This window comes from Tachysurus vachellii, chromosome 11 (assembly GCF_030014155.1).
Source record: "Tachysurus vachellii isolate PV-2020 chromosome 11, HZAU_Pvac_v1, whole genome shotgun sequence".
NCBI classification, from domain to species: domain Eukaryota; kingdom Metazoa; phylum Chordata; class Actinopteri; order Siluriformes; family Bagridae; genus Tachysurus; species Tachysurus vachellii.
This window is the reverse complement of record NC_083470.1, coordinates 26,776,040-26,787,462: the sequence shown is the minus strand read 5'-3', so window position 1 is coordinate 26,787,462 and position 11,423 is coordinate 26,776,040. Positions and strand designations below refer to the sequence as shown.

Here is an 11,423-nt window from a genome sequence, read left to right as displayed (position 1 = left end):
CTAGTTTCATCACTCAAACAAGGTTCCACTACCTTCGATGGTCCCAAATGTGACGATGCTAAAATGTCCATCATGTTGTTCTTGGCAATGCTGTCAAACGGAAGCGAGTACTCTGTGTCTGGGGAACTGGAACAAGGACGAAGCATTTGGTGTTGCTCTTCATGCACGACTCGGTCTGGAATCTCTTTATCTGAAAGTGGTGCCGTGACCTGAGAATAGGCTTCATCTTCCGTGTTGGCTATAGGACAGCTCCGGAAGTTCTTCACCTGGTTCTTTCTTGGCATTGGCCGTGTGTCAATGTTTAAGCTCTTAACCGCGGTCAGATGTTTATCTGTAGGTGTTTCCAGTCTTGCACGATGCGGCGGTGATTGTCTGGCTTTGTCCTTCATAGCAGTTTCACTCAGCATGCTGTAGACGGTACTGGAGCCGTCCTCTGTGGGTGGAGTTATTTTGGGTGGCATAGGTAAAGTATCTCGATCTCGAGCGCCGTTTGAAGACTGTTGCTGTGAAATTCCTGCTTTCTGTAAGTTAATGGAGGCTTCCACGCTCTGGAAAATGGCGTTGCCTTGTTTGGTGTCAAACTCAAAGTTGCCTTCACCAGAGTCGCACCTTCGTCCGGCCTCAAAAGAGAACGTTGTCTGTTTTAACAGAGACACAACATGTTATAATGATGCCTAAAGTGTACAAAATGTGGGTTATTGTCATATATCCAGAAGCAGCAGAATCGTACCTTGTCTCGTCCAAACCTACGAAGGAACCGATAAGGCCATGTGAAGTACACTTCTCCTGTCTTGGGCTCTTTCAGGAGCAAGCTTTCAAAGTCTGTACGGAGCAAGTAATGTCCTTTCAGCCCACACCGCTCCGCAGCATCCGTACGTCTGATTACCACCTTGAAGTCCCTCAGGGCTGAAGACAAGAAAAGGGTTTTTAATTATTAACTCTGAAAGTGGAAATGTGGAATGTTTCATTTGGAGTTAAAACCAGGGTTAGGGTTAAAGTTAGGGTTAAAGTTAGGGTTAAGGTTAGGGTTAAGGTTAGGGTTAAAGTTAGGGTTAGGGTGAAAGTTAGGGTTAAAGTTAGGGTTAAAGTTAGGGTTAGGGTTAAAGTTAGGTTTTAGAAAAGATCGTTTTAACAGGGTTTCCCAATGGGATTTTTTGTGCATGGGCACATCCAGGAAACTCTTTCCTCCTTATTTATTTGTTAGGGTTAGGTTTAAGATAAAGGAAGTTTAATAAAAGGAACACGTCCTTTTTGGTGCACTGGCCTAAAGAACCCCTGATAGAGACAGTAGACAAAAAAACAAAAAAAGGAAAAAAAACACAGTTATGATTAACTACAACTGTCATTAGGAACTGGTTATGGTTAGATTAACAGCTGATGTAGAAGTTCTCAAGAGTTAGGGTTAGGATTAAAGTTAGGGTTAAAGTTAATGTTAAAGTTATGGTTAGGATTAAAGTTAGGGTTAAAGTTAGGGTTAGGGTTAAAGTTAGGGTTAGGGTTAGGGTTAAAGTTACGGTTAAAGTTAGGGTTAAAGTTAGGGTTAGGGTTAAAGTTAGGGTTAAAGTTAGGGTTAGGGTTAAGGTTAGGGTTAGGGTTAAAGTTAGGGTTAAAGTTAGGGTTAGGATTAAAGTTAGGGTTAAAGTTAGGGTTAAAGTTAGGGTTAGGATTAAAGTTAGGGATAAAGTTAGGGTTAGGATTAAAGTTAGGGTTAAAGTTAGGGTTAGGGTTAAAGCAGGTTAAAGTCCTGCACTTTAAAGCTGCTGTACCATAAGTGAGAATAAGATCTTTCAGAGGTTCAGACATTGTTTAATTTACATATAAATCTGTTAATAAATTGCAGTAAAACATGGATAACATCCAGAGAAGGCAACTCGTCCATCAACACCTTATTTATGTATTGCACCATCAATTGTTCAAACCTGGAGAAAAACTCAGCAGCCTCTGGAGTGCAATTATTTTTGAACAACAGTGTCGACATGCAGCAGCTTGTTAGATTCAATCGTCTTCTCGGAGCAAGATGTCAAACCTGGAGTCTTTGTTAAACTCGGTTTTAAAACGCGCAGCATGGCTGATGTTTTACAGCATAAAGAGCTGCACGAGGCAGGTAGCAAAGAGACAAAGAAAATCCTGCTCATGCACAGAAGAGATGTGGTTTAGTGCTGCGTATTTTATATGTAACATGTGGTTATGGAGCTCCTACAAGGGGAAACTGCAGAAATATATAAAGCTTCTGTTTGCAGCTTTGCTGAGCTTCTCCCTCTCGAAACAGGGCATGGGATGACACAGATCCTTCCGGTAAATACACACTAGTGTTACAGAAATAGCACAGACAGTGTGTGTGTGTGTGAGAGAGAGAGAGAGAAACAGAGAGCGTGAGAGAGAGAGAGAGAGAGAGAGAGAGAGACAGAGAGAGTGAGAGAGTGTGAGAGAGAGAGCAACCGAGAGAGAGAGAGAGAGAGAGAGAGAAATTCATGTTCTCATATTTACAATAATACAATACTGACATAACTAAATGTTACTGTCTTTTCTCTCTCTCTCTTTTCTTTACTTCTCTCTCAGCTCCTCTGCCAGGTGGCTGCTGTGTTCAGGAAGTTTGGGGTTTGTGGGAAACACTTTCTTACAAGGTGAAACAACAGAACTGTACGTTTTCTTGACGTAAAACAATCCTGAGTGCGCAAAAATCCAATAAGGGGCAAATTTATTTTACAACAACATGATGTGAGGCACCTGAGTGGTGTCCTGCCCCGGAGATTACCCCTCAGCATGGGGAATAGCTCGTACACAATAGGACAAAACCAGAGGAGGTACATACAGTACAGATATCAAATAAATAATGAAATAAATAAAAACTCTTCACAGAAAAGCTAAGTTTTACTCCTGATGCCATTAGAGAGATCTTTCATGAGATTTATCAGTTTCATTTGTTTATAAAGCTGTAAACGTCCCTGTGGGTGAGGCGTTGCTATAAAAACGCTAAGGTATCGAGACCAGCACAAATAAATAAAGCATTTGTGATACAGAATCACATTAAAACTATACTATATAATGTTCCTAAAGGTTTAAATCTTTAAGCGTGAGTTTTGACTTTCAGTGTCGTTTATCGTGGGTTCACTTTAGTGACAGATGAAACAAACCTTTTAGTTTTGATGTTTCTTTTGGTCTATTTAGTGTCAGTGCATCATTAGACGTCGCTAGTGTTATTTATAACGCATTCGTGTTGAAGTTGATGGTTTACTCATCGCTAAACTATAGTTTCTATGTTAACCTTTAACCACAAAAAATTAGCATGAAATGTCACTGGTTAGCATGAAATGTTAGCAGCGAAGCCGAGGGTTTGTGACGACGTGTCGAGGTTGGAGCTGACAGCAGGATGTCACTCTGTGACTGATAAGCAGACAGTCTTTACGAACAGCGGACACTGGTGTTATATTGTCTTCCGCCACACAACAGGAAAAATAGGCCACAATTTTCCACTGCGTAAGAGGAAAATGAAGAAGTGGCTCAGGTTTTAGTGTGTGACCAAAGTGGTGTTAATGTACTGAACACACCATACAGAGAGGTTCAAACCAGCCATTTTCACACATACTGTAGTTCCTCTTGCACTTTGTATTTATTTCTGTAAAACCTGCCGTGTTCTCACCGGCTTCTTTCCCGCAGTAAAGCGAGTTGTCCGTCATGGAGACGTCGTCGGAGTCCGGAAGTAAACTGTTCCTTCTCGTCGCTCCTCTTTCACTCCAGTTCATCTACGGAAGAAAGACGATCACGATCATCCACACGGGTTTAGTTTTAATCTGTCAGTCGGTTTCTCTTTCGCAACAGTTAAAGTCACTTAAATTCTAAATTGATTTCGAATAATCGCAGCATGTGTTTATAAAGTACAGCAGCTTAAGCAGCACTGTGGGGTTACGGCTTATGGACTGACTTCTGAAATCTACTTTATCTTCACTAACAGCGTTGTCATGATGAGGTGATGAGGAATGACCATGATGTTCACGAACCTCCTCGTTACCTCAGGCTCACTGGGTAAACCTTTAGTTCTAGTTTATTAGTAAAGGAATTGTTCTAATCACATGACAAAAAACCACAGTCTGTCTCCGACTAATAACTACGACTAACAATCCATCGCTGGATCCTTCATGATAACTGAAGACAAAATCGCAAACTATATCGAAACTCACGTCATTATCCTTAAATAAATTTAATTCAAATTTAATCGAATATAAAATCTAGGTAAGACAAATGAGTCACTGTCACAGGAAACGTTTTCATTTCTCTTAAAGCGACAGTTTGTAACTTTACATTTTTTCTTTTTATTAATCTCTTGACCAATCAGATTACAGCTCAGTAGAGAATAATAATAATAATAATAATAATAAAGTCTCTGTGTGATTCTGTCTCCGAATCTAAAGCTCGTGGAAATTTCCAACTTTTTCATTCAATTAAAAATATCTAATGTTTGTTGTTATCGAATATAATCTTAACCACACACCTGTACTATCTAGTTAAATGTGTTGTCATGGTTACAGCGTGAGCTTCGTGTGAAATCCAGCCCACATCAATCAGACGATCGGCGTGGATTTGTCCGTCTGAGACGTCTACAAAAGAAACCGTCCGATCTCGATGTGACTGAATTACAAATCGACTGGAGTTCAGAGAAATAAATAAAGGTTTGACGAGTAAAAGTCATTCAAATTTCCTGCACATTTTCCGGTACATCGAAACGTTCAGCTATTTTTGGAGCGCACGAGTGCCGGATGTTTTTCCGATCACCACGTCTGATCTTAACCTCTGATCCAAAAGCACCAGTTCGTGTTATTATCTGAGTGTTTACCCTTTGTCTTTCTGAAACACTACAGAAAAGGTCAGGTTCAGTCTCATGGAAACATCTGACTCTGGGTTTCTTTCCCTAAACACAGACGAGTCACTTCTCCAGTCTACAGCCATGTTCGTGGCCTTCCGTCTGTAGTCTCACTGTTAAACAAAATAAAAGATTCATCACTAAGAGTTAATAAAGCAACATTTCTCTAAGGAGTCTCCAGTGTCAGGACGGACGATGCTACGTTTCTCTGCAGTTTCTCAGTAACATGACAAGCTGCAGGTTTCGTCTTATGAACTTCAAGACAGAACAAAAAAGGAAGTAGAACAGGGAACTGACTCGTTTTACAGACTTTCCACATCACGGCACTAAATGTTACTATAAATGGATAAAAAAAAAAATAGGACTTTTTGTTCATAATAAAACTTTTCTCTGCTAAAAGAAGAGTCTTTTGTTAGTGAATAATAAACTGTTCTTCAGTGAGATCGTTTCAGTCGACACGGAATAGTAAAACGAAGTGTGTTGTGTTGCGAAGTGTTTTTACTGAAACCTTTCAGTCGTGGAAGAAATGAACATCGAGTGTTGCTGCAACAGAAGGTAGTTCTTACTTACAGGAAATGCAATTTCACACAGTTTCTGCATCCAGTCTTCGACTTCAACCATTTCTACAGCAAAGACAAACGTCTTCTCGGTCGTTTCTATCAGGAAAGCCTTGCAGTCCTTTGGGCATCCGTCCACGTCCGCGGCCTCGGACACACGGACGCAGTCGCTCAGTCTGATAATCTGCAGCGGTAAACGTGTGTTATAGGATATCGTGAGCCTTTCATTTGAACATGTTATACGCTTGAATTTTGCAAAAAGCCACTTGTGTAAAAACATCTGACATCTTTGCATGCAGTAAAACACTGACAGCGCTGCGTCTGTCTGTGAGTCTGTCTGTGAGTCTGTCTGTGAGTCTGTCTGCGAATCTGTCTGCGAGTCTGTCTGCGAGCCTGTCTGCGAGTCTGTCTGCGAGCCTGTCTGCGAGTCTGTCTGCGAGACTGTCTGCGAGTCTGTCTGCAAGTCTGTCTGCGAGTCTGTCTGCGAGACTGTCTGCGAGTCTGTCTGCGAGTCTGTCTGCGAGACTGTCTGCGAGTCTGTCTGCGAGTCTGTCTGCGAGTCTGTCTGCGAGACTGTCTGCGGGTCTGTCTGCGGGTCTGTCTGAGAGTCTGTCTGCGAGTCTGTCTGCGAGTCTGTCTGTGAGCCTGCAAAATTATTCTTACTAAACAATAATGTGCCACATTTTACAGCCGCTGTCTTTAAATATGCCAAAGAACATAAAGTAAGTATATTTGATTCGTTATAATATTAAATTGTCTTAAATTGTGCTGAACTTCTTCACTCACCTTTTTGTTGTCCTGCTTGCATTTGGACTTCTCCAGCGTGCCGGTGCCGCCATCTTTACACTCGAAAAACTCTAGTCGTGAGATGGAGCAGGAGCTTTCTCGGTACAGAATAGACCAGACTTTTCTCCACTTCTGCAACAGAGGAACGGACGGATCTGTTTTTTTAAAATGCAGGACTTGTCTTTTTTCTGGACCTTTATCGTCCCTCAAGGTCGAACATTTTAATACAGGGGGATCTCCTTAACTCAAAAAATAAATGCCCCAGAGTGCAGCGTGTTTATGAACACAGCTAACGTCATTAACATTTTTGAGTAACAGTGGTTCTGACATGAAGACGAGGTCCCTCGGCTGTCCCTAAAGCCTGGACTCTGCTTTAGGACAAACCCTTAAAGTTTTATTGTATTGCTCTGTTATAGACACTGTAATAAAACTACTAACTATATATATACAGTATAGGAAGACCTACAGAGGTCCCTTTCTTACAAAATACTGAAGCCTGGATATCATAAAGTTAGAGAATATTTCGTCTGCTGGCTATGATCTGGATTTCATAACGTCTGATTTGAGTGTGTGACGCAATGCAGACAAAAGGGACTCGTTTCTGAGCAAATATCAATAATCGGTTTACTTTTTTACCCTCTTGAGTAACTGATGTGTTAATCGTACTAAATAATCGGTTCGGGATATAAATAACAAGCCGTACACAATAATGCTATCTAACAAATCTATTGTGTTATCACTAATGTACAGACCCACAGAAAGCTGTAGTTTGCTTTAGCACTCGATCAGGTTTCCGTGTGTTGGATCTGATAAGCTTGTCCACTGACACTGAGTATAACGAGACGATCTGTTTCTCATCACTGTTTAAATCCCAGACACTAATTCTGGCCTGTTTTCTTACCTTCCCAAATCTTTGCTGCTGCACATATAGCATGCCTTTCTTTCTGATGTCCTCCTCCATGTCTCTCTGGTACATAATCTACTTTAAAACGACTACAACTACTACCGCTTCTTTCATCTCGTGCTACACCCCTTTCCTGAGTGTTTGCTTGTGACGTAATTAACATCTCTGATTCCGCCATTTGTACATCCTGTATAACGCAGATGGGTTCTTTGGCAACACCCTGCGAGAGCAGATACACACCATCCATGTTCCTGTAAACGCACTAATAAGCATGCATAAGAAGTCAGATGTCAGTATTTAGTTCCTGTGTGAAATTCCTTCCACCCAAAACACAGTGTGTGAGGAGGTGTTTTTGTTTTCTCATTTGCATTTTACAAACTTTCTGTTCGTTGTAAATTATTAAAACAAACACAGATTCTTCTTGTTCATTAAAATACTGAGAAAATGTTGTTTGGTCAGTTTGATTTTCACCTCTAAGTATAGCAGCTTTAACACTAAAGTGTCATCTCGACTCTGTGGTCAGCTGCTCTTGCTAACATCCTGTTTCCACTGCCAAAACACACACACACACACACACACACACACACACACACACACACACACACACACAATATTTAGGGCTAATAGTATACACTATATGGCTCATTAAATTCAGTATTATGTGTAAGCTACTTTACAATGCTTTGCAAAATTAAATAGAAAATGATCAAAGTTAATAGAAGTCATTCTTCAAACTACGATGATAAACGTTCCTCTTCCCCTCTAAAGAGTCGCTGATTCTTTAGTGACCTCTAGGGTAGAAAAAGGAAAATTAAAAACAGTGTGCCAGACTGTGTCAGAGAATTTGTATAACCTTGGAATCCTTTGTAACATGACAACATCCTGGTACCTTTAACATTAAATATAATAAGATTTTTTACACATGAGAGAACGGTTTAGTAAAATCAACATTCTCGTCCTGTGGGGTTTTTAAAGATGCCCCTGGGAATGAACAAAACCTGATAACGACGGCAAAGCTGAATTAATATGCTGAGAGCTAGCAATCCACACCAGGAGAGCAATAGTGCAATAATGGTGTCCAGGAAGAATTCTTTGAACACTTTGTTGTGACTTTCACATTTACAAAATGGGAATTAAATCATAACCATCACAATACCACAACAACACTGGAGAAGCAGCAGTTTGTGGTACTGTATTTGACAGAAAGTTCCATTGAGATGCTCAAAGGACAAACCTGCACCAACCGGGAATTAAAATTAAATTAAATCTTGTATGATGTCGCAGCATATTATCAGAACATTTAGTGTTGAGGAGCTGCAGGATTAAAGCAGAGGTTTGTGAGCTACAGAGCAGCTGGTGTTGATGATCAGCAGTTGATTGAAAGCTCCACATTTGATTCTTTACTGCTATCACATGAGTTAAAACGTATCAGGATTGTTTTCAGATTCATTATCCACATTCAGTCCAATCCTTCACCGTTGTCCAGATAGATCCGGAAAGCAACAATAGAGCCTTCTTCAAATAAGACGTTTAAAGAAACACATCCCCAAAACATTCTGTTTTGACCTTACTTATACTGTACCACTAGCTTTGTAGAGCTCGACATGGAAAACCACCAGCTCGTAACATTTGACAGAAAGTTCTTGACTCGGGAGTTACAGCACTTAGGAAGCCTTTTTCGGCACAGCTTGAAAAGAAGCAGAAGACAAACCTGCACCAGCCGGGAATCTTGTATGATACCAATACACCACCGGTGCACTGCGCGCCAGGCTCTTTTACTAGTTAGCTGAGCATTTAGTGTTGAGGACCTGCAGGATTAAAGCAAAGGTTACTGAGCACCTTATAAATCGACCCAGATGGGACTTGAACCCACAATCTTCAGCTCCGAAGGCTGATGCCTTATCCATTAAGCCACTGGGTCCATATATCATTTTTTGCTGCTATCGCATGAGTTTATTATCCACATTCACCCCAATCCTTCACCAGGGTCCAGATCTCACTCACTCACTCACTCACTCACTCTCACTCATCTTCTACCGCTTATCTGAACTACCTCGGGTCACGGGGAGCCTGTGCCTACAGTATCTCAGGCGTCATCGGGCATCAAGGCAGGATACACCCTGGACAGAGTGCCAACCCATCACAGGGCACACACACACACACACACACACACTCTCTCCAGATAGATCTGGAAAGCAACAATTGAGCCTTCTTCAAATAAGACGTTTAAAGAAACACATCATCAAAACATTCTGTTTAATGCAAGAATAAAAGGCAGCTTGGAAAAATCCTCATCTTGCTGATAGCACTACATTTTGTAGAGCATGACTTGGAACAGAATCAGCTTGTAGCACATGACAGAAAGTTCCATTTAGAGTCTCACGTTGACTCGGTGGGTCCAGAACTTATGAAGACTTTTACAGCAGCAAAGCACAAGCCTGCACCACCCGGGAATCGGAATAAACGGCAGGCAGGAATTAATGGCTGCTTTGGAAAAAGGTAACCTTAATAATAACACTAGCTTTTTAGAGCTTGACATGGAATACCACCAGCTCGTAACATCTGACAGAAAGTTCTATTAAGAAGCTCAGATTGACTCGGGAGTTACAGCACTTAGGAAGCAGAAGACAAACCTTGTATGATACCACTACACCACTACACACCAGGCTCTCTTACTAGTTATCTGAACATTTAGTGTTGAGGACCTGCAGGATTAAAGCAAAGGTTCTTGAACTTCAGGGCGGCTTCTTAAGAGCTAATTAGAAGTTCACCCAGATGTTACTCCAACCCACAATCATGTGAAGCTGGAGCTTTACCTGTTAGACCTTCAGCTTTGATATTCAAAGTCCATTTCTATGTTTTTTCATCCGGCTCACACACACGTGACAGACCAGACTGTGATGATGAGCAGCAGTGAACAGAAGTGAACAGAAGTACATGACAGCTCCTAAAGAACACCTTATAATCTGACCCAGATGGGACTCGAACCCACAATCCTCAGCTCCGAAGGCTGATGCCTTATCCATTAGGCCACTGGGCCTGCAGACGAAGGACTTACTGCTATCACATGAGTTTATTATCCACATTCACTCCAATCCTTCACCGTTCTCATGCTTTAACATTTGGGACAGTAAGCCTCTAAATGGGAGCTTCTAAATATTTTTGTTTATATATTTTTATGCACATAAAATGCAATAAAAACTTGCATTAAGGGTTAAGATCAATTTTAAGGTTCAAAACATTAACAATCCTGTTGTTTATTGTCCAACTCATGCTGCAAAGCCTTAGTCATGAGGCCACTAAACCCATGCTCTGGTTCTTTGGGATGTTTTTTGTCACCCAGAAGAGCAGCTAATGAAGGTTTATTCCTCAGTTTCATTTGGATTTCATTTGCATCTCGTCACTTTAGATCCTTTCTAGATTTTTCCTCATGATGATGTGACGTGACATACGGCTAAGTACGGTGACCCAGACTCAGAATTTGTTCTCTGCATTTAACCCGTCCAAAGTGGACACACACAGCAGTGAACACACACACACACACAGCAGTGAACACACACACACACACACAGCAGTGAACACACACACACACACAGCAGTGAACACACACACACACACAGCAGTGAACACACACACACACACACAGCAGTGAACACACACACACAGCAGTGAACACACACACACACAGCAGTGAACACACACACACACAGCAGTGAACACACACACACAGCAGTGAACACACACCCGGAGCAGTGGGCAGCCATTTATGCTGCGGCGCCCGGGGAGCAGTTGTGGGGGGTTCAAGGGCACCTCAGTCGTGGAATTGTCGGCCCGAGACTCGAACCCACAACCTTACGGTTAGGAGTCAAACTCTCTAACCATTAGGCCATTAGACTTCCTGCATCTCTTACATCATCAATAATGACCTAAATATCTACCTGGATCGTTACAGGTAAAAGCACGACACAAACAGAACTGAAATAAACTGAAACATCTTTTTAAGCCAAAACTTTTGCCCTTGCTGCTTCTTCTCGGTCATACACACATTGTTTAGTTGTTAAAATCGTAACCACATTTATTTTTTGTAGTTTGTTTCAGTATAAACACAAACGGTCTGTTACAAATTAAGGTCAAACAATAGTCTAACTGTCTCCACATTCCTCCGAGGAAGTCCGAGGTCTCCGACTCCTTGTTTCCATTTTTTATTCCTAAAAGTCTTATTTTAAGGTTCGGAGTAATCCGGAATATTAACCCTTTATTTCATCTCGTCTTAAACCAAGATTAATGATTCGATCTGTTCTTTAACAGACAGAGATAA

At 41.3% G+C, this 11,423-nt stretch overlaps 1 protein-coding gene and 2 non-coding genes across 3 annotated transcripts in view; all 3 read right to left on the bottom strand.

Moving 5' to 3' along the window:
- Positions 1–7,223, bottom strand: part of dok2 (docking protein 2) — an 8,900-nt gene extending 1,677 nt beyond the window's left edge. Inside the window, exons 1-6 of the mRNA XM_060882010.1 lie at positions 7,103–7,223; positions 6,202–6,333; positions 5,429–5,599; positions 3,641–3,743; positions 731–906; positions 1–638 (exon numbers count right to left, since the gene is read on the bottom strand). The exon at positions 1–638 is cut by the window's left edge and continues 1,677 nt beyond it. Of these exons, the coding sequence (XP_060737993.1) occupies positions 1–638; positions 731–906; positions 3,641–3,743; positions 5,429–5,599; positions 6,202–6,333; positions 7,103–7,177 (1,295 nt within the window). The 5' untranslated portion in view covers positions 7,178–7,223. The remainder of the gene's footprint in view (positions 639–730; positions 907–3,640; positions 3,744–5,428; positions 5,600–6,201; positions 6,334–7,102) is intronic.
- Positions 7,224–8,953: 1,730 nt separating this feature from the next.
- Positions 8,954–9,026, bottom strand: trnar-ucg (transfer RNA arginine (anticodon UCG)). Its single transcript has one exon. It is a non-coding gene; the product is annotated as a tRNA-Arg (tRNA).
- A 1,046-nt stretch (positions 9,027–10,072) lies between these two features.
- trnar-ucg (transfer RNA arginine (anticodon UCG)) lies at positions 10,073–10,145 on the bottom strand. The gene has a single exon. It is a non-coding gene; the product is annotated as a tRNA-Arg (tRNA).
- Between the last annotated feature and the right edge of the window lie 1,278 nt (positions 10,146–11,423).